Source organism: Leptonotus elevatus, chromosome 13 (assembly GCF_054856555.1).
Source record: "Leptonotus elevatus isolate MCC_2025b chromosome 13, RoL_Lele_1.0, whole genome shotgun sequence".
In the NCBI taxonomy this organism is placed as follows: Eukaryota; Metazoa; Chordata; class Actinopteri; order Syngnathiformes; family Syngnathidae; genus Leptonotus; species Leptonotus elevatus.
Window position 1 is genome coordinate 2,837,611 of NC_141251.1, and position 26,279 is coordinate 2,863,889.

Genomic DNA, 26,279 nt, shown 5'->3' on the forward strand with positions numbered 1-26,279 from the left:
GAGCCAGCTCTCGGAACTCAAAGCAACTTTCTTTTGTCGTGTCTCCGGCGCTTTCTCTCTTTTTATTTTTCTTCTCTCTTTTCCGTTCCGTGTTTGGGTGTCCGGTGATCACGGCATGGGGTTCGTCCCGCTCACTATATTGTCCATATGGCTTCTGTCCATCTTGGCCTCAGCCTCTTCTTCCTCACGCTCTCACGCTTGGTCTCGTGTTGTCACGCAGGTTCCTGGTCAGCTTCATGGTGGACGCTCGCGGCGGCTCCATGAGGGGCAGCCGCCACAACGGCATGCGCATCATCATCCCGCCCAGGAAATGCACGGCGCCCACGCGTATCACCTGCCGCCTGGCGAAGAGGCATAAGCTCGCCTACCCGCCTCCCATGGTGGAAGGGGAAGGCCTGGTCAGCAGACTCGTGGAAGTCGGTCCGGCTGGGGCGCAATTTCTTGGGTCGGTTTCAACGCAGTCCTTGGGAGAATTTAGGATTAAAAAGTGGTTAAAAATACATTTAAAAAAAAAAAAAAAAAAGTGACGTACTCTGGATCACTCGCACATTCCAAAATCATACTTATTAACTAACTAGTGCTGGGCAAGTACCAATAACAGGTATTCTGGAACGGTTGATAGTAGGGATGCAACGATAGCGGCAATATCATGATATCGAGATATTAACTCATTCACTAAATTCGTTAAAAAAAAAGATTATTAAAAATGAAGGGTGACAGGCGATTACAATTTTTAATCGTAAACAATCGCATGACTTTACTAGTTGACTCACGATTAAGCTCAAATTTTGTCTGTTCTAAATGTACAATACAAATTTCTAGGTTTTCATACTCTTGTTAACAAAAGTGGGGGAAAAAATGTTGAACTAATAGAAATAGTTCAAATAAATTTTTGACGTTTATGGCAGTGAATGAGTTAAAAGTGCCACAATATCGTCGTCGTCATGTCACGATATTAAAAGCAGCACATCCATTAAAAAATGGGAGGTTATATTCCATTTGTGCCGTTCTCGCACCCTCTGGCGGTTAGCTTATTAGTGCAATTTCATTTTAATTAGGAATGTTTAGGCCACTTTATCACTCCTCTAAATCAGTTAGTCGTACCAGCAAATATTTTTCAACAATGCCGTCAAAAAACAAAAAAAAAGACACATTACTTTTAACCTCCCCACAACGTCGTGATAATGATCGTATGGTGAGGTTCATATCGTGATATTTATCGTTTTTGTGATTTTTGGATATCGTTACATCCCTAGTTGATAGTGGCCTTATTTCAAGGAATTACAGTCTCGCAAAGACTGCCGATACTCACTGGCCCCCTCTTGTGGCCGTTCTGCTATCAGGAAGTAAATTACATGCATAGCTGAAAGAAGTTTCTTATACAGCAAGTGAACTGGATGCATGTCAATCCTCTCAAATGCAAGTTTCGTAAGTATATGTATAATTATAGCAGTTTTATATTCTCCATGGATTTCAGTTGTAGTGTTTGATTTCTGTATGTGCCAAATGATTGACCGGCAACCAAACTAGGGGCTTAGGACAAGAAGTCCAGGCTCTATTGACTGACCCCGTCGATCCCGTGTTTTCTTTCAGTCCCGTAATTGTGGAGATCCCTCATTTCGGCTCCATGCGGGGGAAGGAGCGGGAACTGATCGTGTTGAGGAGCGACAACGGCGACACGTGGCGGGAGCACCAGTTCGATTCCACTCTCGAGGAACTCACGGAGCTGCTTACTGGGATGGAGGAAGGTAAAAGAGACCATGAATATAAAACAATCAAATTCAAATCAGACCACATACAGTGGTGAATGAGCATTCCCAAATTGTTGTCCCTCATTTCCACTCCTCGTGGTCATGTTGCAGAGTTGGACAGCCCTGCCGAGCTGGAGAAGAAACGCATTTGCCGCATTGTGAGCAGAGACTTCCCGCAGTATTTTGCTGTGGTGTCGAGGATCAAGCAGGAGTCCAACCACATGGGTCCTGAAGGGGGCGTCCTGTCCAGTAGCACCGTGCCCATGGTCCAGGCATCCTTCCCGCAGGGGGCGCTCACCAAGAAGATCCGCGTCGGTCTGCAGGTTCGTATGACATCAACAAATTACAACATAACATCACTGCTATGTGAAAACACTTATGTCCATTTTTTTTCTTTTTTTTCTTTTTTTTGGGGTTTTTGGGATGTCTGCATTCAGTTTCATCTCAAAAATCAAAAACGAAAGAAAAATGGACATACGTTTTTTTTCACATAGCACTGACATTATGTGAAAAACACTTATGTCCATTTTTTTTTTTTTATTATTATTTTTTGGGGGGGGGGGGTTTGGGATGTCTGCTTTCAGTTTCATCCCAAAAACCTAAAATAAATTATTACAAAAACGGACATAAGTGTTTTTCTCATAGCAGCAATGATATGATATGATATGATGATTTGACAATGAACTATTTAGAAATGTGAGTAAAAGAGCTTTTTTTCCAACATGGCCCTGGTTGATCTCTTTTGCTCTGCTGCCACCTGCTGGCCGTTTGTGTAATAACTACCATTTCTTCAATCGTTCTTTGCAATTGAAAAGCTGCATCAAACCGTAAAACGTATAAACACGTCTTTGGACACTTAAAACATTTAAAATAGAACGTATTTATACGTTTTTGGGAGCAAATGAGTTAATTAATCCGTCGATTAATCAGTTATCTTAATTTTATTCAGCCAAACATGGAATCTGTCAGGCCCTACTCATGAGTCAAGGTACCACTGCATACGCCATTTTTTTTTTTTTTGCCCCCTTCTTAGGCTCAGCCTGTTCCTGACGACATGGTGAGGGCGGTCCTGGGGAACAGAGCCACCTTCAGCCCCATCGTCACCGTGGAGCCCAGGAGGAGGAAGTTCCACAAGCCCATCACCATGACCATCCCTGTCCCGCCACGCCATGCGGAAGGCCACCCCATTGGCCCCCGGGGCGACGCGGCGCCTTGCCTGCGTTTGCTCTGCAGCATCACAGGCACGACGGCGGGCACCTTGAAATGATCAAGAACTAATGATGCATTATGGGAACCGCTCATGTTTTGTCCTCTGCCTCGCACAGGAGGGACGTCCCCCGCCCAGTGGGAAGACATCACGGGGACCACGCCGCTTTCCTTCGTGACCGATTGCGTCTCCTTTACCACAAATGTGTCGGCCAGGTACGAGACCATTTGAGCATCCCGTTCATTTCACCGTCCTCGATCTTGTTTGACAAAGTCTCTGTCCTCGCTCCCGCGTTGTCCCGGGCAGGTTCTGGCTCGCAGACTGCCACCAGATTCCTGAGACGGTGGGTCTGGCGTCTCAGTTATACCGGGAGCTGATCTGCGTGCCGTACCTGGCCAAGTTTGTGGTGTTCGCCAAGATGAACGACCCGGTGGAGGCGCGCCTGCGCTGCTTCTGCATGACGGACGACAAAGTGGACAAGACTCTCGAGCAGCAGGAGAACTTTGAGGAGGTGGCCCGGAGCAAAGACATCGAGGTGGGCTCGAATGGACTTGCCCAGACTGGACCCAATGAACTCATAAACCCTGATTCATTGTTTAAACGGTGTCCCAATACTTTTGTCACGGCCTCATTTAGGTTCTGGAGGGCAAGCCCATCCATGTGGACTGCTATGGCAACGTGTCTCCGCTGACCAAAAGTGGACAGCAGCTTGTTTTCAATTTTTACTCCTTCAAGGAAAACAGACTTCCTTTCAACGTGAAGGTACATTTTAATATTTTTTTAAATGTTATTTTTTACAATACGACACCGATTAAACCGCTCCACTTTTTCACAAATGTCAATCAAAACAGGTCCTCCCTCCAAAATACTATTTTTTCCAGTTTACAATTATGGCTTGAATTGAAATTGGTGCTAAATGGTAGAAAATCGGTGACAAAATATTATCAACATTTGAGATGGACAATTAACTTACTTGTTTGAATATGGCAAAAATTTACAATCAATTAATGGATTTTTTCGGGCACAGTAGTCTTCTCTGTACAAGTTTGAGTGCTATGGAAAGTGTTGTTGTTTTATTCTGAGAATACAAGTACATGTTAATAAATTAGAAAATCATGGAAAACTTAATGTTGAGTTGATCAAGTTAAGCTCATAGATTGGTTGCACTCACAATCAAATACTTAATGATTTTTTATTTTATTTGTTGCTATTAGGTTTTTTTTATTTTTTACACCTAACAAAAACCCAAATTCACCATCTGTAGAAACATTTGAATATTCCATATGAGTTAAAATATTTTAATATTTTTAATATAGAAATGTGTTAAGAATTGGCATTCTGACAAGTATTTTCCTGTACACATATTTTTTTTTTCATTATCTCATTCAGTGACAGCCATTTTCACTGAAGCAACCCCCTTCGCTCCCGGCTGTTTTACTGGATTTTGACTGATTTTGCAAGGCCCACAGAATATTGTGTTCTATCGTTATAAATTGATTTATTTATTTATTTTTTTCCCCCTCACCAATGCATTTCCGTGTCTTTTTTTGCGCAGATCAGAGATATGGGCCAAGAGGCCTGTGGCCGGCTGTCATTCTTGAAGGAAGCAAAATCCTCTAAAGGTCTTCCACAGACCGCCATATGCAATCTAAATATCACGCTGCCCACACACAAGAAGGTAGGCGGCAACTTACCAACTTATGCTGCGTCATGTCATATCACACCTACATGACATTCAAATAATGAACTCTTTGGGTTTTGGAGATTACGATTGCCTTTTTAGGTGTTTTTTTTATTGCACATATTAAGCCAGTCATAAAGACCCCACAATGTGTCTATAGTGTGCTTCGCTCCGCTGCTGCCTGGCTCTGCTCAGAGCGGTCCACATGCATTTGTTGCAACAAAATGGTGCTTTTTGCTTGTTATATTTTGCTCTTATTATTATTATTATTATTACTATTATTATTATTATGCAACTTGATTTTTTCCCCCCTGATGTTTTCTGGATTTTTGTTTTGCTGCTCCATTTTCCATCACCCCATCTCATGACAATGTCCCCCGCTCTCCATTGTGTCATCTCTCCCCCTCCTCCTGCTGCAATGCATCTTGGGAATCCCACAGGATATGGAGTCTGATCCTGACGATGAGGTAAATAGTCTCTTCATCATCACACAAACAGCTGCTGTTTTTATTTTTTTTACTTTTTTTGTCCCTCTGTTGGCTTTTACTAAAAGTGCTTCGTGCATGAATAAATGGTACTTGTTTCTATCGAATTAATTTTTTTTACCGCCTTCATCCCAAGTGACATGAAATGCTTCACACCTTTTACCGTTTCCCCCCCCACAATCAAGTGCTAATCAACAACTATAAGATGATCCTATTTCTCGTCCAATAGTTCTATATTTGTTAAGTGGCATCTTTTCACCAATACTGACAGATAATCGTAACTCTTGTAGACGATACATTCTTCAAACACAAGTAGCATTTAATGACTCTAATATAAGTAACTTAAAAAAAAAAAAGTATCTTGACTTACGGCCGGGTACCCCAACTTACAAGATTTAAAGCGATGAGCGATATTTTTGCTTTCTGTAGCAGGCCAAAATTTGAGCTTCAGGTTCCGCCACTAAAATAAAAAAAAAGAAGAAGAAAAAAAGTCACCAGCAAACACAAAAATGCGAATTCTAATTTATTACATTTTTATACTGTATTTCTATTTCACAATTCAGTATTAATATGCTTTATTATAATAATGTTCCTTTATTAAAACCATGGAACAAAAAAATATGTTGGTTTATGGGATGTTGGAACGAATCAATGCCATTTCAGTTGGTTTTAATCCCAAAAATTGGTTTGATTAATACTTTTGTGAGCACTTAATGTTAAAGAGCAAATCGACAAAGTTTTTATTGCCCGCGGTTGAAAAATGGTGACTGACCCTAAACGGCGCACTTTCCTACTAAATGACCAAGTAAAAATATTTTTGGGGAGGTAAACATAACCACCTGAGCATATTTTTATGTTTCAGCATCTTTTGTTTTTGTTTGTTTCAGAATGAAAGGCCAGAACGACGCCATACCTTTGCCTCCTTAGCTTTGCGTAAGCGCTACAGCTATTTGACCGACCCTGCGGCCAGTGAGTTCCCCTTTTCTTTTTATAAAATGCATGAACAAAACAACAACAAAACAATAAGAGATTTTCTACATGAATAATACAGCCAGTTGAACTGTCTGAAGGTCCCTTTATATATAGTTATTGATGTTTCTCACATCGTCCAGAAGTTTTGAATCGCAAATGCTCATTAATCATTTCTTCTCCCAGCCCAACAAACATTCTGTCATCCTTCTTGCATGGTTTTACTGTGTGTCAAGCTTTGCCTCAGCATTATGTGCCACCGTTTCGAATCTTGTGTTCCACTTTGGAAAATATTAGCAGGTCAACATCACACACATGTCATGCTTTGATTTATTTGAACCAAATGGTTTTTTTTTTTTTTTTTTTTTTTTGCAGTGAATGAAAATGTTCATTTCATTTTGTTTGTATTCATTGCGTGGCCATTGTTGTCTTATTGGCTTTGTGACTTTGTGTGGCTATGTATAGTTTTGTGCTAACAGGTTGCACTTTACACCTTGAGGTTGAAAATCATTTAGAGGTAGATTTAGTACTAAAACGTATCATTCTTGCCTGGTCCATATTAAACGTTAGGGTGTCATTTTAAAGATTTGAAAAATGTCAGTAGGTGTTGACAAAAGTAGCAGAAAACTGCACAAAACGTTCCTAAATCTTGGTGCTTCATGTTGTTTTGTAAAGTGCAACCTCATTCTTTATCCTAAGTTGTGTCTAAATACATAAATATTGTAATATGCTTGTACAAATGCTTTTAACTTGTGGGGTCGTGTCTGGCTTTGAAAATGAACCAAATGTAAGAAATTGCATGTCAAGCAAACATGGACAGTAAAAGGCACGCTAGTCTCAAAAAGTCAAAGAAGCACATCAGAAGGCAACGAAATGTTACTTTTCAGTTATCATGTTTTGTGACTTCGACCACATGTCATGCACTGTTTGCCCCGCCCACACACGCACGCTGTATTTCGTCATGTATCATTGTTTTTGATACGTTCATTTCTCATGTCATCCTGCGTGTGTAAAAGGGACCTTCTGTAATCTACAAGTGTACATTTTTGTCTTACTGCTTGTAAGTGATGCTGTTTCTGACTCAATTTCTCTTTCTTTTATGTTTTCTTTTTCAATTATTTTACTTTATACTTTCTGTTGCCTCCCTTTTTTTCTTTTTATTTGAATTATTGTTGAAGAAACATCCGATCGAAGTCCGCAAAGAGCACAGCCTTCTGGCTACCCTCACAAACCTGTCTTTTCAACGAGATCTTATCAGGCGTGGCCGCCTGTTCCTGTCGCCGTCCCTGGCCAAGCCAAGTCTGGGTTTGGCTCGCTCTCCAGCTCATCGTCCAACACACCTTCTGCCTCTCCACTAAAGTCTGTCTGGTCCATCAACTCTGCCTCGCCCATTAAGACAAACATTCCCGGATCCCCTGCCTCTTCCGTTAAGTCAGTTAGTGACATGGCCTCTCCCATCCGATCGTACAGAACCATCTCCTCGCCCATCAAAACTGTAGTCCAGCATGCTCAGTATCCAGGCCAGGTTGTCCACAGTCCCCAGGCGTCACCTGCAAAAAGTACCTCAGACAGTGCGTCTATGAAAGGACTTGCAGCATTGTCAGCTAGGTCTTCCCCTATAACTGCTTCTGCAGGAGGAAGTCCTCTTCTTGAGAGGACATCGATAGCCATGACGCCGCCAACATCTCCCAAATCCTCCCTTAGTATGTTCAGTTCCCCTCTGTCATACAAGACCGTTGTGGGGGGTTCTGCTGGTACAGTATCGTCTTCCTCCCCCATCAAAACTGTCCCCGGCCTCTCTTCCGTCCGTTCGTTTTCCTCAGATGTGTCAGGCCCTGCAAGAAACCTCTTCTCCTCACTGTCTTCACCACTCAAATCCAACAGCCCTCAAAGTGCTGCAGCGCTGATCAATGGAACAGTGTCACCAGCACAGTACCGCTCCTCCTCCCCAACCTCTCTCCTTGCCAGCAGTCTCCAAGAAAGAATACAAGCAACCACCAATGCTGCGACCACGAGCGTCAATGCAGTATTTGATGAGGTTGAAAAGACATTGAATTCTTGCTCGGCTGGCTATGGCACCTTAAAGTCATTGTCCTCCTCTGCGTCCTCCTCATATCAGTCCTTTAGGTCCTCAGCATCTAGTTCCCTTTACAACTCAATCAGGTCCCCGCCTAATGCCACCACTGCTGGAACATCCAGCACCGTGATGGTCCCTGTGTATTCTGTTATCAATGTACTGCCAGAGCCCCAGTTTAAAAAGTTACCCGAGGTGTCCAGGTCCACTGCTGCGATTCTGTCCCCACGTAAGACTGTGCCCCCTGAGATGAATCCTCAGTTGCAGTCATCCTTTGCCAGAAATCATTCCCCTACCAAACCTCCACTTCTCTCGCCTAGTTTGAAGTCAAACACAACATCCCCTTTGTCATCCAGCCAAGAAATTCTGAAGGATGTCGCTGATATGAAAGAGGACTTAATACGAATGTCAGCCATTTTGCAGACTGATCCAAATTCTAGTACACATAAAGGATTTCAATCTGGTTCTGTAGGGAAGGTAGAAGACGAAGAGCCATACCGGATTGTGGAGAAAGTAAAACAAGATTTGGTAAAAGTGAGTGAAATCCTGACTAAAGACGCAGCCAAAGAGCCAATGGCAAGGGGGGCCTTGGACGACATACGCTTCTCAAAAGTACCGGTTGAGCAGCCACAAAGCAATTGGAGCTATCCCCCAAGATATGAAACAGTGGTTCCTCAAGCAAAAGCAAAAACAATCCAAGATAGAGATTTCAATCGTTCTAAAGTTGTTGACTGTTTAGCTAATGATGTTGGCAGCAATTCATTCTCTCTTTCCAAAATACATGACACAAAGCATACAGTAGATGAGAGTAAGAGAGAAGTGGATGGCAGGGAAAAGCATAAGCGTGTTCTGAAACCTACCATTGCGGTTCAAGAACAAAAACTCAAAATGCCTCCGACCAACATGCGATCATCACCTTCAGACAGAGAGTTAGGTAAAGTGGCCGATGCCCTTTTTGGAGCAGACACTGTGCTGGAATCCCCCGATGATATATATCATGAACAGGATAAGAGCCCCCTCTCAGACAGTGGCTTTGAGACCAGAAGTGAAAGGACCCCCTCTGCCCCCCAGAGTGCTGAAGGCATGGGCCCAAAGGCCCCTTTCCAGGACATCCCCGTTCCCCCAGTGATCACCGAGACAAGGACTGAAGTTGTTCATGTCATCAGAAGCTATGAGGCCCCGGAGGATAACAAACAACCTGCAATGGTGGAGGGAAATCCCATCAGATATATTGATACAGAATCTAAAGGACATGCCAATCAAGGTCCATATTCCCCTGATCCGAATAAGGGATATTCGGTCAAAGTTGCCCCCGATGATGATCCGATGGGTAAAGGCATACGGTTGAAGGAAGAAACTCACATCACCACTACCACCAGGATGGTGTACCACAAACCACCTGGCAATGAACCTGTATCAGAGAGGTGTGAGGAAACGATGTCTGTTCATGACATAATGAAGGCTTTTCAATCAGGAAAAGATCCTTCTCGGGAGCTTGCTGGACTCTTTGAGCACAAATCTGAGGAAACATCACAGAGACTCTCTGAAGACGTCAAACCTAAGGTCGAAAGAATAATTGAGGTGCACATTGAAAAGGGCAATAAAACAGAACCAACAGAGGTCATCATTAGAGAGACTAAAAACCACTCAGACAATGAAATGTATTACTACCCAGGAAACAGACAAGAAGATAGGGAAACTGAGGAACTTCCCGTATATTTTGACTCCTCCAAATTTAACACCACCATGGCACATGAGGATAGTCGCCCTAGTTCCGCCCAATTAATGGCAGACGAGTCTTATAAGACCTTTAAATTGCTTAGCCAGCAATCTGTGGAGTATAATGAGGATGAATCGTCAGAGTTGAGGGGGGAATCTTATAATTTTGCTGAGAAAATGTTATTGTCAGAGAAGTTTGACCAATCCCATGCTGACACTGGGGAACATGTTAGAGAAAAGTCTCACTTCCACTCACCAGACAGAAGTCGAAATGAGAATAGGTCAATAAGCCCAAGAACGGAATATATCTTTCGGTCGGCACGAAATGTGTTCGATGCATCAGGGAGAATGGCCAATGCTGATGATAATTATGACACTATGACACTTCTGCAGCATTCTTCTGAGCCTGGTAGTCCAAAGCAGTCGGTTTGGATGCGTGTGTCAGCAGACGACACGGAGAGAAAGGAAAGAGAGCAACTGATGTATGAGGAGAGAGTGGACAGAACCGTAAAAGAGGCAGAGGAAAAACTCAGTGAGGTATCTCAGTTCTTCAGAGATAAAACAGAGCAGCTTAATGATGAACTCTCCTCTCCAGAGAGAAAATCTCGCAGACCAGACTTTAGGGAATCACGATCCGGGCCTAGTTCCACTCAAAGCAGTCCAGAGCGATCTGTTTATAGAAATGGTGCTAGTGGGGAAGAGTGGAGAAGAGAAAGACTAAGAGACAAGTTCAGCTCTGAGAGGAAATGTGCCAGTTTACCCAGTAGTCCGGAGAGGAGAGTACTGCTGCAGTATAATGATTCAGACTCTAAAAAGCAGGGAGACGGAAAAACTGAAGGCTCAAAACCTTTTCAGATGTCTTCTTCCAAAGTAAGCGCAGTGAGGCTTAAGTTTGAACAAGAGGCTCAAAGACAAGATAGGGGTCCTCAGGGTGGCCAAAATGCCAATCCTCCCATAAGGAAGCTCCATGAAAGTAAGCTCCCTGTGTACCAGGTATTTGGTGGTTCTAACATTCCAAAACCACCTGACAGTCCATTAAGCCAGAGAAGAGGGCAAGAAAGTGAGTCCAAGTTTTCACCCACGCATCAGAAAAACCAGGAAGATAAGAAGTTATTCAAAACATGGGAGAACCAAGGGTATGGTAACTATAAATCCCAATCCCCCAAATTATCTCAAACATTAGTCCACGATTCTCTAAAAGATGACAATAGTGATTCACAAAGACAAGAAACTACCAAGAAAATTATTTACACTGAATTTGTTGTACGAGAGAGTCCAAATAGCAATGATGGTCTAAAAAAAAACTCGGAATCTCAAATTCCTGTAAGAAAGTCATCTAATTTTTCTGAAAATCGCAGATCCCCATCTTTAAAATTAGATGCCTCCGTTGAAACACATGAGAAGGAAGGCTCTCGCTCGCCCGGCCTAGTTCGAAACCCGATTCATAGTAGCTTTGAATCCAACAAATCTACTTGTGGATCGTCTGTGAAATCCACAGACTCAGACTGTAGCCAGTCAAATATCACTTGTAATGGTGTTGACTGTGACCCAATAGAGTATTTGGATCATGGAAATCCTGCAATTATCACAGAAGGTTACAAAGATATCAAACCCTTACCTGTGTATGTCAGCATTCAAGTAGGCAAGCAGTATGAGAAAGAAACAGCCACTGGGCAGCTTGGAACTTACAAAAAAATTGTAAGCCATGAGAGTAGGACCGTACATGAGACCAGGGGAACATTTTACACTGTCAAACAAAAGGAGTCTCCATCTCCTCAAGGTAGTCCAGAAGATGACACTCTAGAACAAGTGACCTTTATAGACAGCTCTGGGAAGAGTCCTGTTACTCCCGAGACGCCAAGCCCTGAGGACGTTAGCCTGACCTCGAGAATGCCCGACTCTGTGATTGGCTCCATGGCTGGCATGCCAAGTCCAATTCCAGAAGAGTCAGAAGAGGAAGACGGTAAGACCTTCATCTACAAGGAGCCTTCAAGGGAAAAACCGAAGCAAGCAAATTCAGAGAATCAGAGCAAGAAACAGGAAGCAGATAAACAAAGGTCAAAAGGGGAGAAGAGAGTTCCTTTTATAGAGTTTCCACCACCACCCCCTTTGGACACAGAGCAGTCAGACCCTGATAAAAGAAAGTCTTGCGCATCCTCTGAGACAGAGACTGAAATGATAGAAGTAAACCTACAGGAGGAGCATGACAAGCACTTCTTAGTCGAGCCAATCATCAGAGTCCAGCCTCCATCCCCCATCCCCCCTGGAGCTGACAACAGCGATTCTAGTGACGATGAGTCTGTCTTCCATCCCATCCCTGTCAAAAAGTACACCTTCAAAATGAAAGAGGAGGGAGAGAAATGCTCAAAACACCGAAAATTAGAGAAGAATGGAAATAAGGAGGCTGAAATCAATAGTGTCGAAAAGGGGGAGGAAGCTGACTTGGAACCAAATGGGAATGACCAATCAATCACTGACTGCTCCATAGCAACCACTGCTGAATTTTCCCATGATACAGATGCCACTGAGATTGACTCATTAGACGGTTATGAGTTTCAGGATGAAGACGATGGACTGAGTGAGGACCCAAAAACATCCAGTCTATCCAATGATGGGAAAACAGCTGATCGCTCCTTTGGTCAGTCTAAGCTTGAGGTGATTGAGGAAGAGAAGTGTGAGGATGGGAAAACCAATCCGTCTTCTACAAAAAGCAGTGAGGAAGAAGTAGATTACACCCTTGAAGGAAGACATCCAGAAAGGCAGACCTTCACAGACAACTACTTTGGCCACCAACTTGAAGAGGAGCTAAACTCAACCTTTAAAACAGTGGCCACAAAAGGCCTCGACTTTGACCCCTGGTCCACCAAAGGGAGTGATCATGATGGAGTTTATGACTCCAAAACCAAAGACGAAGATCCCAAGCCCTTTGGTTTATCTGTGGAGGACAAATCGCAGGCTACAACACCTGACACAACCCCTGCCCGAACACCGACTGATGAGAGCACACCAACTAGTGAACCTAACCCCTTCCCTTTCCACGAAGGGAAGATGTTTGAGATGACCCGCAGTGGTGCTATTGACATGAGCAAGCGGGACTTTGTTGAAGAGAGGCTTCAGTTTTTTCAGATTGGTGAGCATTCCTCTGACCCTCTAACAGGGGAAAGGGGGAGAGGGGGCAAGATCCTGGGTGTAATTTCCTCTCAATCAAAAACAGGGGAGAGGGCCACAGTAGAGGGGAATGTGAAAGTTCTAGATACAACCACAGGCAGCAGCACAACACCACCAGCAGCAACCGCAAAATGCAGCCCTTTGCACCCTGGCAGTGACACTGGCTATGCTGGTACTGAAGTACCCACCTGTGAAGCCATAGTCGAGACGGCCTCCTCATGCACAATTACAGCCTCCAAGGTTGATCCCAAATTACGCACCCCTATTAAAATGGGCATAGCTGCCTCTATAACTGTGAAAAAAGACTCAGGGGAGCTAGCTGATTTTAAAGCTGAGATATCAGAGGGCCAGATTGTGCCAGAATATATCAGTATAGAGGGTCAGAGTACAGAAGGCCAGTCTAGCAAAGGCATAGAGGCCAAGTCAGAGAGACGGGATTACCCCGCTGAAAACTGCAACAACAATAATAACCTCGAGTCCTCCAGTATTCAGGCCAACTACATTCAGTGTGGCAGTGTAGTGTTCAATCTGCAGTCCTCCTCTGAGCCCACACTTCAGAAAGCCAGCAGGATAGAAACGTGTTGTAGGGATTTAGAAGAGAAAGTAGAGATAGGTAATAGTAGTAGTCAAGTGCAGCAGCAGCAAAGCGTACCAGTTAAAGACAGTGAAGTGAAGCTGCCCAGGTCCAGGCTTCCAGTGAAAGCATCAGGGCGTTCGATTCACACCCAGGGAACAGCCATAGGCAAGCAGAAGCCCAAACAAGCAGTGAAAATTGCGACTAGGAAAAGAGGAGAGCCAGCCATTGCCAAAGTAGAGCCAAGGTCTAGAATACCAGTCAAGGATATTAAGAAGGGCAGCTCCACAACAGCAGCCAGCTCACCGCATTCAGTTAGGGTGACCCCGCGGCCAACAAGGCCATTGGCTAGTGAAAGAGCAGCCATAAAGTTACCCTCCAGGTTACCGCTGAAGGACAGGCATCAGGTCAGTAAGGCATCAGGTGAGGGAACATCTAGGCAGGAGAGACGGGAGAACCCGAGCGAGGTTTGTAAACGCACCATTGAATACTTTAAAGACATTAGCGGAGAGACGATAAAGTTGGTGGACCGCCTGTCAGACGAGGAGAAAAAGAAGCAGACAGAGCAGGCGGAGGAAGACAGCACCTCCCGGAGCACCTCCCTGTCAGACACCTCGCAGCCTTCCCAACCTTCCCAGCCCTCCCACTCGTCCAGGTCTGGTAGAGGTTCGAGGGCTGAGGCCGGGGCCCCGTCCGTAGGGGCAAAGGTGGTGACGACGGACAGGGCCTCTGGCAGTCAGAGGAGCAGGAGGAGTAGGCGGACTGGTGGGAAGGAGGGCAGTCAGGGACTCACAGGGTCTCGAACACCTCCCATCGCAGAGATCAAGCCTAGTTTGTAAAACTTTCACACTATCAAATACATTTATATATTGACCTATTTCACTGATAGTTGCATGACATGTTGTGGTCATTGAAATGATTGACTGGAATGCCTGTAGCGTGTTTATATTCCCTAAGAACAGTAGCTGCCATTGACTCATCATCATTGATGTACTGTGTCCCGTATCGTCTCCGTTTCAAGATTCCTTTCCCTCTGTACCTCCCCTTTCCTCTTTCTCCAACCTTGTATGCCCTGTGCAGTAGAGTAGCAAGCCAGTTGTAGTGACTTCTACAGTGGCACAACCTGTTTGACAATCCCTGGTTTGTTTGTCTCTGTTCAGGGCAAAGTTGTCGCAATTATGGTTGTAGTCTCGTCAGATTTTTTCATACACTCAACTGTCACAGTAGTCTTTCTTTGCAAACAACACCAAATAGCGCATGTTGACCATTTAGATTCCAACCTAGAAATATCCACCATAGATTTTTAGAACTTCGAGTCTGCTTCTTCGAGTTGTGGTATGCTTTGTTTTGTGTGGTTCACTTAATGCCTGCTAAAAAGGTTACATAGCACAAATAGCAGTAGACCACCACATGTACTGTGAAATTCCTTTTCTTGCCATCATGCAAAACAAAAATTCTACATATTTTATTCAATCACTGAATTATAGTCACAAATTGCAGCTGATCCTGTTATCTTGAATTGTAAACTGGAAAAATGTCCAGAAAAGGAAACTTGTGTGTTTTTATTTCTCTCTTGTTATGTGAGGACAGAGATATGCAAAATGTTAACGAGTCTTTGTCCTCTTATTTCTCCAGGTCCCCAAAGTCCTTGTGAACGGACAGATTTGCGTATGGCCATTGTAGCAGATCACTTGGGACTCAGCTGGACAGGTGAGGAAATTGTGGAGGGATTACGATTACGAAACATTTTGACCAATTTGCGTACACTGCGACGGCTTGGCGGAGGCTGACTTTGTGTATCCGGTATCACAGAGCTGGCTCGGGAGATGAACTTCACAGTAGATGAGATCAACCACATTAGATTGGAGAACCCCAACTCGTTGACAGCACAGAGCTTCATGCTATTAAAGAAGTGGGTCAGCCGGGAAGGGAAAAACGCCACAAGTAAGACTTTTCACATGTGAAAGTCATTCAACACTTTTCACAACCTTCTACATAAAGGTTTCTTAAAAGGTTGACCTCATGTTTGGTTGTGTCCATTTTCCACAGCGGACGCCTTGACTGCAGTGTTGACCAAAGTCAATCGGATGGATATTGTGACTTTGCTGGAGGGCCCAATTTTTGACTATGGTAACATTTCCGGCACGAGATGTTTTGCCGATGATCATGCGGTTTTCCGGGATCAGGCTGATGGTAAAGTTTAGCTCTGATTAGCTGACCTATTACCTCTCCCTGCTACCATGTTGTTATTTTTGTTTTTGCAAATACCACATTGCATGAATTATGTCGAGTTGCCAATGCCTAATTCTGTCTATTTATAGAGATATTGTTTTAGTGGTAGTTAAGAATTAGGTTTGGACAACTGGCTCCTACTGTTCTCCCAAAATATTTTAATATTAACACTTGTCTGCATATAGGACTATTTCTTAGCTAAATTAAGATTGAATACATGGCCACAGTGTAGCAGTTGTCACGAACGGCCAATCCTGAGAGGAGTATCCTGCTTTAAGTGCAATAATATTTTGCACCATATCTGAGTTGAGTGTGGATGACGTGGCTGTGTAGTCTATTTAACTGTGTTATGCTGTAGTTGAGTTCTCCTAGTGCTCCTCCAGTTCCTCTGAGCCTTCCTTGGATAGATGAGAGTAGCGCTTTTTCTCTTCCTGTCCCTCCTGCCTCCCATCACCTCCCCCTCAGCAGCACCTAACTGCTGATAACGGCACATAACGGCTCTTAACTGTTTAAGAGTCACATATTGCTGATATCGTCCCTCTGCCCATCCAAAGTCACGCTATTTATTCATTTTCCTGTTTTATGATTGATTTCAATCAGCACTGACGTTCATTTTCCATTTTCTCCTATTTTACTTTTTGTGTCAATCCATGCCCTCCCCTTTAGTGTGTGTGATTATTCCATTGATTCCGAGCAGTCCTGCCTTCATCCTTCATACAAACCCATCGATCCCATCCCCTCCCCTCACTCCTCGAACCTTGACCCCACGCCGCTCTCCTAGTTACGAGTTCTCCATTTCACTCAAAGACTTGGCACCCCCTTCTCCACTGGAAAAACACTTTGTTCCCCCGCCTCTGAAATGCCTCAACCCTCAGTGCCCTGCTGACCCGCGCCAATCCCCTTCCTTTCCTTTCTCACCACATCCGTCCTCCCCGATCCCACTCATCACTTCACCAGCACCTTCATTTGTGCCATCCTCTTCCCCAACCTCCCCAGCAGTCGTGGAAATATTCCAAAGCACCTCTGAACTCACCTGTGATGCATCGACCCTCTCCGAACCTACAACCGCAGCCACCGTCCTCACCCTTGCACCCTCCCTTGATACCCACAACCTACCGCAACATCCTTCTACACCTATTACCTTACCTGTGGTTGCTCCCTCGCCAATTGATTTGGCCACCCCCTCTCGCCCTGTCTCCCCTCTCTCCTTGCCCGCTATGTCCCCCTGTGGGTCTTGCTGCCCAAGCCCAAATCCCCCATCCCCGCCTCTCCGCTGCCTGTCTCCTTGCCACGCATGCCCTTGCGCTTGTCCACCTTCCACTCGCACCCGCATCCACCCTACCTCATTGGAAATATTTCTGTAGCTATATATTAGTGGTTCTCAAACTGGGGTCATCGTAATATTATGGCTTTATCTTGGGAAAATAAAACTTTATTCTTATAGAGATGGCTGCTTTTTTTTTTTTTGAAAATAGGCAAACTTTATTTTAATTCCTGTGGCATTTAGGGGTACATGTGATAGTTATTTTTAATTGGCGTTAGGATTATGCCGGATTACGCTTCTTTGGAAAATTCTCCACTGTAATGGGTCCCTGGAACCAAAAAGTTTGAGAACCCCCGCTCACCTCTCATCTGTCAACTATCTTATGTCAGCATGCAGCATCTTCCATTTTACATGTGTTAATGTTCTCCTTTACAATCTTGAGGGATTCAATTTAAAACATATACAGTACAATTTTGTATTGTGTATCGTGAAGCTACATACTTCCCACTTCAGTGCCATTATCCTTGCCGTGGTATGTTTGTGTGTTTTGCTGTGTTTTCAGTTCTTAGCATGCTTTGGTGTACATTTATCATGTCACCCACAGATTATCAAAGCATTCTAGCCGAGTTGCATTCCCCAGCTGCGCTGCACTCCGGCCCACATTTCCTGCTGCCCGAACTTCCCGTCACACCCAACCCCTCCCCCATCCACCACCAGCATCACCATTACCCACAACCCGACTCCCCTTGGCCGGTCGACTCCCAGCCTCAGCCCCCGTTCAGGAGCCCAGAGATCCCGCCCGGATTCCCGCCCGAGAATCCCCTTAGACCCTGTCAGCTTGCCCTGTCCCTTTCGGCTTTCGACCTCCCTGATCCTGTTCCGTCCAAGATGCAAAAGCCCCACATCGCCCTGAACGACCAGCTGCTTATGAGCGAGGAGGAGGACAGATCTTATCGAGAAATGGAGCCGGGCCGCAAACCCAAGACGCGCGCCGTCCCCGCAATGTGTGAGTTAGACATCAGCATGGCCTACTCCACATCATCCTCTTCCGTTTCGTCTGCATCATCGGTAACCCCTTCAACACCTGACAGGGCACAAATGGGAGATGGAGATCTGGCACAAGTGTATAGTAGAGGATGTGAGAAGGAAGTGTCAAAAGAAAAGGGTAAGCCTGACGAGACGGTTGCAGTAGAGGGAAACGTATTTGTGGAGAGGTGGGTAGAGGAGGACTTGATTAAAAACGTGGAGAGAAAATGTGAGATAGTGACAAAAGATAGGTGTCAGCTGGAGGCGGAAAAGAACATTTTGACGGGACAAAATTATGTTACGATTAATGTGCTGGGAACTGGATCGGTAGGAGATGAAATAGAGGCTGAGACTGAGAAAGAAAGTAATAATGAGACACCCAGCGTACATCAAGTAGAAGGGAACAGCGGGAACCAAAGAACCAAAGTTGCTGAGGAAGGCGGAGGCACTTGCCAGGGAAGTGACTTGACCGTTCAGAAATGGGCTGAGGCCCTTTGGGAACCTCAGCCCACTGAGTATGGTTCTATTGAGGCGGAGGATGGAGGAGGAAATAAAGAGATCCAAGAGAAGGCAGAGGTGAAAACTGAAGAAGGCTCAGAGGAGAAGGAGGACGACCAGGAAATGACTGCTGTGGACAGAGCTCTGAAGATTGTCAATCGCGTTGAACAGCCAGAAAGAGACGTGTGCTCGCTTTCAGGTTGGCAGGGCGACTCATCCAGCGTCAACGTGGAGCCACCCACGCCGGGCCGCAGCTCGGATCTGCTGGACAGGCGGGAAAGGTGCGATTTTATCCGGCTGTTGAAATTCTCCAAAACATCGGTCCTAATTGTGCCTCTCTCTCGGCAGCCACGAGAACTCGAGCGATTCCGTCACTTCCTCGTCCAGGGGCGACTCAGGGAGGTCCCGGCAGAACGGCGACAACTCAAAAAGCTCACCTCAGGGCGGCTCATCGGAGTCAATGAATGGCAGAAAAGAAGAGGGAACGCCGGTGTCAGAGAAGAAAGTTCAGGTAGTTCTGACTAAACTATTTCAGCAATTTCTTGGATGTGAGTTTTGGCCTGAATTTACACTTCAGGTCCCAAGTGCCCAATTATGATTTAAAGCCTGTATCCAATCGTCTATTTCCGTGTACATTTCGAGTGACACACTGAATAACTAACCGCTTTCTCTCCTCCTGGCTTCGTTCTTTTGAGTTTGTGTCATGATGTCTTAAATTTGACTCGTCCAGCAGCGGGTTAGTGTAGATTCCGGTTCAGAGGAAGAACAGACCGTAACCACCAGAATCTTCCGACGACGGCTCATTTTGAAGGTACCCTCCCAGCCTGGGAAGTGGCTCACGTTGACTTGAGTCTGGAGTATTATTTTTTTTGTGTGCCTCTTTGGGTGTGGGTGCATTGATATTATAGGAAAGCCTCGTCTTTGCATTCCTGAGCCTGTCCTGGTGTCTGTTTGGTGTCGAGCATTTGTTGCTTTAACAGCGCGTGAGAGCGTTTTCATTTCTCAACTGATCTGATTTGAGAGCTATTACCAGAGGTGGCAAATCCAGGTCCAGAAAGTAAAAACCCTGCCACAGTTTGGCTTTAGCCCCAGGTGCTAGCTAGCTAGCTAGCTCCCTAGCTAGCTCCTATGGTGCTTGTTTGCCTGCTCGGGAGCTAGCTAGCTAGCACCTGGGGCTAAAGCCAAACTGTGGCTAGCTAGCTAGCTCTCTAGCAGGTAAAAGAGCACCAATGGAGCTAGCTAGCTAGCACCTGTGGCTAAAGCCAAACTTGGTTTTTACTTTCTGGGCCTGGATTTGCCACCTCTGGCTATTACTTTTCTCTGTCCACATGTGTTTTCTCCAAAATGTTGCACGTGTATCTAGCAATGATGTCATAACATGGCCTACATGCTCAAAGCTGATATTGTGAAGCCTTGAGGTCATATGTGCATGACATTTGGGGATTGCTGTGAGTTTATTTCCTGTTTGTCACGCTGTTGCAGTGCTCTCTCCTCTTTCGGTGTGGTGATGGTTTGTTTGCCACATTTAGTGTCTTATTTTATGGCGCTAATGGTCAAACCTTCGCAGGGCGAGGAAGCAAAAAACATATCAAGCGAATCTGTGACCGAGGAACACTACTTGGACCAAGACGGTAACCTCATCAGTAGAAAAGTAACGTATCGTTTTGTGTTCATGATCCGTTCATCTACATGGAGAGAATCCATTTGTGAAACCATCAGTTGTTTTTCTGTCTGGTTGACGCACCGAGCAGGTCATCAGGAAGGTCATCCGCCGGCTCTCTAGCTACTCAACAGACAACCACAGGTGCCAAAGGGACCTTCAGAAAAGTCCCATCCTGAAAGAGGACGGGCCTGAGGTTGGCAGAGATGGATGTGATGATTTTTTTTTTTTCACTTGACAAAGAAAACACAAAAATGCCAACTTGCATGTTGCGTTTGGGGCTGTGCGGTGTCCATTCTGCTTCATAACAAAAGGGGATGCTGCCGTTGCGTTATGTACGCATGCACAATAACCCTGGTTAGTTGTTTAGCAACATAAGAGGGTCAAATATGAGAGAATGAGAATATCCATCCATTTTCTATACAGCGTATTTGGATCAGGGTTGCGGGCAGCTGGAGCCTATCCCGGCTGATATTGGGCAAGAGGTGGTCTACACCCTGGGCTTGTCATTGATCCCGTTACGTTTTTCTGGCCCACCTAATGTTGAGTGTGGTGCAACCATCTTGAACGCGTTTTCAGACAACTTGTGATTAACGAGTGCCGTGACTGTATTATACCAGTATGATATTTTTCCATTCTCTCTCCATAATGTCAGGTTCAGTCAACCTTGGACATTTAATATAAACAACAGACAAGGAAGGAAGACAAGAGACTTAGATTATAACAGACAGAGATCTGCACAGTTACAATCTCCTACCGCTCTGAAGCACATTCTGCCCAGCCACCTGTTTATTTATTTTAGGGCGGTCCCTGGTTACACAGTGGATGCTGCTCTAAAGGGGAGGGAACACACAGCAGCAACCATCACGGATATAAGTCATTGTACAGATAATAATACAGACGTGTCTTTCTTCGGCGCCGAAGGTTTCAACAGTCAAAGTTCAACAGTTCATCCACAAAGTGTTTCATCCGCTATCTTGGGCAAAGTTCCTGTATTGCAGCTGCAACAGTCATGCTTTGCAATACTATAAGAGTAAATATGGGATAATTTATGTACATTTATTCTAACCCTATTTTTCTTAATCCAGGTGTGGTGTTGGTTTGCAACCATAGATTACTAACATTTGCTGGTTTCAGATTAGAGTGCTTGGTTTGGCGGGATTTAATGATTAAAAATTCCTCAATTGAACTTTCTTTTGGTGTGTTTTTGTGTTTCGCAGAAAGAAGGAGCGTCGAGGAATAGCAGGCGAATGGACGAGAGGAAGCCCGGAGATAAAAAGTTTCACTCCTAGGGATGGATGCTTGTTCTCTCTACCAGGTACGGTTGCTTCATGTCACTCACTTTTAGGCAGTCAGTCCCAAGTTAGACTCATTTGAGATCATCAGATTTATTTACCAAACTGGCGAGAGTGCCAGGTGTTAATTGGAGGTAATGTATTTATTAATTCATTCGCTATTACAGTATATCGTTTTTATTTCCCCAAAATGTATTCAATTTAATAACAATATATAAAACATGTATATTAGTCGTTAAATTATGTTATATATCGTTATGTTACGGCAAAATAAATTGTACTCGTACAATTCGGTATGAATGAATGAATTGTAAGAAATTTGAAAAAACGCACGGTGGTTTCAGAGGTCCAGTAAAGGCATTTGTTCAACTAGATGACGCGCATAACTATTATTTGGGTCACGGTTACTTTATCTGAGGAGAGGCATTTGTTGAAGCGGATGACGCGTTAAGTCACAGTTACTTTATTTGAGGTAAGGCATTTCTTGCCAATGACTCATTGATGATTAATTTAGTCTGGGACAATATATATGAGGTGAGGCATTTCTTCACGTATGACTCACCCGTAGCGTAATTTATAAATGGCTAATTTATTTGAGGTCTGGCGTTTGATCAAGTGAAGGACACACCATTTGGTAACTGGATCATGGTTAATTTATTTAAGGTGAGGCATTTGTTGAAGCGGGTTGACACATTAAGTCACAGCTAATTTATTTGAGGTAAGGCATTTCTTATTGTCTGACTCACGTGATGGTTAATTTAGTCACAGTTCATATATTTGAGGCGAGGTGTTTGTTCAAGTAGATGACTCATCCAGAGCGTAATTTATGCATGGTTAATTTATTTGAGGTGAGGTCGTTTGATCAAGTGAATGGCTCACCATTTGTTAACTGAATCAGCGTTACTTTATTTGGGGCATTTATTCAAGTGCACGACACACTGGATGATTCATTGTCACATTAAATTTATTTGTGGTAAGGCATTTGTTCATAGTTAATTGATTTGAAGTGGGTGACACAAATCTTGATGAACTAACTCAGGCACTGCATCTGTTAGTGGAGGCAAATATTTGATGAAATGCGGTGTAACTAAGCATGTTTTTCCCACTAAGTGGCAAATCATCCCAACCCACATATTTGCTCCTGCCTTTGCAAAAGGCTTACTGATGTCTGAGCCTGCTCATTCTCTGGCAACATTTCTTTCTGGGGGGGCGGGGGGGGGGTTGTTTTGTGCTGGTGTCATTGGTCATTAGTGACAAAGCGCTGATGAGCAATATTTAACTCTGGCACCACCTGCGCCTGTGTCTTTTTTGTCTACCAAATCCCTGACTGGTCGCAGTGTGTCACTTCCAAAAAGAGACTGTTATCCCAGCAGCCTCGCTGTTAAGCCCCACTGCTGCTGTTCGGCCGTCTGCTGCGCGGACGAGGCGCGCCTCCTTCTCTACCAATGACATCATTTATTGGCAGCGTTGGCAAGTCGAGCAGCGCGTCACGTGCCGTCATGAGACTAGCAAAGATCAAAATTGTTTTCATGCTTCTGTAATTCCTTATTATTGATGCTTTTGTAATTCTATTATTGATCGATCCTTTCACTTTTGTGATGTTAAATCATATTTGTATTGATGGATCCATACACAATGTTGGAGAAATGGTAGTTATTACACAAACGGCCAGCAGGTTGGCAGCATAACAAAAAAGAGATCAACCAGGGCCATGTTGAAAAAAGCTAATTTACCCACAGTTCTTAAACGATTTGTTAAATATGATGAAATGTAGCTATATTCTAATGCTAATTGCTGTAAAACGGAAACAGTTATAAATATACTTTTTTTTCCTGATAAAAGAAGAGACTCTAATCTTTCTTTTGTTTGTTTTTTATAGCAATAGAACACAATATTCTGTGGGCCGTGCAAAATCAGTCAAAATTCAGTAAAACAGCCGGGAGCGAAGGGGGTTGCTTCAGTGAAAATGGCTGGGAGCCAATGAGTTAAACTTGTGCAACGTGATCCAATGAAGTGCTTTTTTTTTCCCAGCGTGGTCATCTCCAAAGGATGAAACGAGATCATTTGTTTGTTGAATTTGTTGTGTTTATTGATTTCTTAAGCGGCTCAAACACGACTTGGGCAATGATGCTATTAAATCTAATGGACGTATTTTTATGTACCGTTTTTGTGTCCCGCAGCCATACAGGATCATATTCCACGTTCCTGGGAACAGGGGTTACTTGAGGGCTGAGGTGTTCCAGTTTGAGGACTTGAGTCCAGCCAGCATCCGCTTCCACCGAACGGACTTCACGTGATGAGGGGAGTAAAAAACGGCCCTCTCGATCCTCCAGCGCATGAACAAACTCCTCCCACTCCTTGTCAATCAAAGGACCCGGGAGGGCGAACGCTCGGACCCGCCGTCGAGGATTCCGCTTCCTGTTAGGGCGTTCGGGGGGGGGGGGACCTCCTTCGCTCACATCCACACACGTAGGTGCAACCGTTGACCAAAGACGGCACAAACGGAGGAATTACGGAGAAGACACAATCCAACACGACAGCGATCTAATGGAACACGTCAGCCAACTTCAACGCTGGCCTTATAGTTTTTCTTCTCCAACCCGCTGTTGTCAGGAGGTGAACTTTTTTCTTCCTTTTTTTTTTTTTTTTAAACTTAAAAAATGAACACGTTTTTCTGTATATAGAATCAGAGTGTGTCCAATTCTTAATACGCTACTGGTAAGAATTTGCTCACATCGGGGTGTGGGATCTTTTCAAGTGCTTTCGTAATCCACTGAAGCAATTCCACTTTTCAAATAGGTGCGTGTAACACAAATTCTTGTATAAAAAAAAGAAAAAGAAAAAAAGGAAAAAAAATAGAAGATCTACTAGAGCAGGTATAACGTTTGTACACGGACTGGTTTGATTTTAACTTGAGGACATTTCCAGAAAATCAGTGTTGGGATGGAATCCCGCAGCCTTTCAAGAGTATTTTCAAGCATGCTGTTCACATTATTTTAAGTACGATTTTTACAAGTTTGCAAAAAGCACTGTATTAAGAAAAAAGGCCCTTTTATCTGTGTACGTGTACAGACTGAATGTTTGTCACTGGTTTTATATTTTAAAACGGACGAGGTTAGCGGTTTTGTTTTTTTGGATTGGGGGGCGGGGGGGGGGGGGGGGGTTTAACGTGTGCGTGTGTAAAAGTGGAGGGTCGGCTTGAGAGCGGACTCATGTCGAATGTAAGCTCTCGTAGGCTGTACAACACTGTAACCATTTATCGTGCGTTCTTGGCTATAAGGTGTAAGAGTCCGTACACTGTTTAGACCGTGTCGTCCGTCTCACAAATGCTGTGTGGTATCAAATGACAAAAAAAAAAAAAAACCACAAAAAAAAAAAACATGGGGCATTTATTTTTCATTATTAATCTTTTTGGGTGACATGTCCACTTTTATTTCAAATCCACTTCACAAGCAGAGATTATTTTGACTGTAGCTCGAAAGAGCATCATAAAAAAAAAAAACACTGGATGGTCAACAGAAGCTGTTGACTAAATTGTGTTTTGACTGTTGACGCCGTGTGGTATTTAGACAGGAGAGCCCGTATATGCAGTGTCCATTGGAATCATTCTCTCATGTGTGTGTGTGTTGCTTTTCATTAGGCGAACCCATAGATCAGGTGTGTTCAGTATCTGCCGACGCCGTAGACATTCAAGCTATGTGACGTTTTCTTTTTCTGTGGGTGTGGGGGGGGTGGGGGGGGGTTACGCACACCCCCTCACTCCTCTCGGTCTATCAGGGGGGGCTCGATGATCCTTTGATATGGTTGAACTATGGATTTTGTTTCATATGTGTTTTCACCCGGGGGCGGACTTTTTGATGTACAATTCTTACTAACAGTGTGAAGGCATTGAAATGTAATAACAATTCTAGCACTTTGGTTATCTTTTAGAGGCGATAGCAAGCAGCGAGGACACCGCAAATGTTTCAGGATGTCTTTCGAGAAAATAGAAAACAAACTCAAAGTCGAGCTGAAAAGGACAAAAATAAATAAAAAATGCATTGGTTTTGCAATACAACTGGTTTCTCTTGTGCTGTGCTGTGCTGTGTGTGTGTGTGTGTGTGTGTGTGTGTGTGTGTGTGTGTGTGTGTGTGTGTGTGTGTGTGTGTGTGTGTGTGTGTGTGTGTGTGTGTGTGTGTGTGTGTGTGTGTGTGTGTGTTGTGATATTGACGTGGAGGCGGGCAGCAGAAAGGACATTTCTTTTTGGATGTAACAAACGTTACCTATCATATTAGACTGGGACTTGTAAAAGTTTGCTCTATATTATTTATTTGGTTGTTACTAACATAACTATGAGATTCTTTTTTCTTTTTTTTTTTTTATATTTCCAGTTCAATTCATTTTGTAGAAACTTTATTTGGACTTACATCGTTATTCACGTCGCAGAATGGCGGCTGGCTCTCTGCCGAGCAACGTGAAACGCCTCTTAAAGAATTCAAGGTATGCCTCGTAGCGTTCCTAAAGGGACGATCCAAACTCTTGAATGCGTCTGGTGAATGACGAAAGCACGGCGTGTGGGGAGGGTGACTCTCCCGATCTCATGTTGTTTCTTTAGGAACGCGACGAGGCTCACCTTACTTTCTTTATACGCGTCTCACATTGCTCGGCAGAGAGCCAGCCGCCATTCTACGTCACTA

At 44.2% G+C, this 26,279-nt stretch overlaps 1 protein-coding gene across 4 annotated transcripts in view; it reads left to right on the plus strand.

The window, feature by feature from the left end:
• The window catches only part of LOC147163474 (ankyrin-3-like), an 89,774-nt gene extending 65,506 nt beyond the window's left edge, over positions 1-24,268 (plus strand). For 3 of the 4 annotated variants that reach the window (XM_086092918.1, XM_086092922.1, XM_086092921.1), the window contains 21 exons: positions 221-445; positions 1,594-1,748; positions 1,863-2,074; positions 2,785-2,992; positions 3,077-3,173; positions 3,265-3,493; positions 3,595-3,720; positions 4,514-4,636; positions 5,080-5,106; positions 6,012-6,093; positions 7,272-14,459; positions 15,264-15,338; positions 15,441-15,572; positions 15,678-15,821; positions 17,729-18,929; positions 18,997-19,159; positions 19,379-19,459; positions 20,216-20,299; positions 20,400-20,504; positions 21,529-21,626; positions 23,784-24,268. In XM_086092918.1, coding sequence (XP_085949044.1) covers positions 221-445; positions 1,594-1,748; positions 1,863-2,074; positions 2,785-2,992; positions 3,077-3,173; positions 3,265-3,493; positions 3,595-3,720; positions 4,514-4,636; positions 5,080-5,106; positions 6,012-6,093; positions 7,272-14,459; positions 15,264-15,338; positions 15,441-15,572; positions 15,678-15,821; positions 17,729-18,929; positions 18,997-19,159; positions 19,379-19,459; positions 20,216-20,299; positions 20,400-20,504; positions 21,529-21,600 — 10,729 coding nt within the window. In that variant the 3' untranslated portion in view covers positions 21,601-21,626; positions 23,784-24,268. Of the gene's footprint in view, positions 1-220; positions 446-1,593; positions 1,749-1,862; positions 2,075-2,784; positions 2,993-3,076; positions 3,174-3,264; positions 3,494-3,594; positions 3,721-4,513; positions 4,637-5,079; positions 5,107-6,011; positions 6,094-7,271; positions 14,460-15,263; positions 15,339-15,440; positions 15,573-15,677; positions 15,822-16,526; positions 18,930-18,996; positions 19,160-19,378; positions 19,460-20,215; positions 20,300-20,399; positions 20,505-21,528; positions 21,627-23,783 lie in introns of those variants that run through there. The other variant, XM_086092920.1, reaches the window with a different exon arrangement.
• The last annotated feature ends 2,011 nt before the right edge of the window (positions 24,269-26,279 follow it).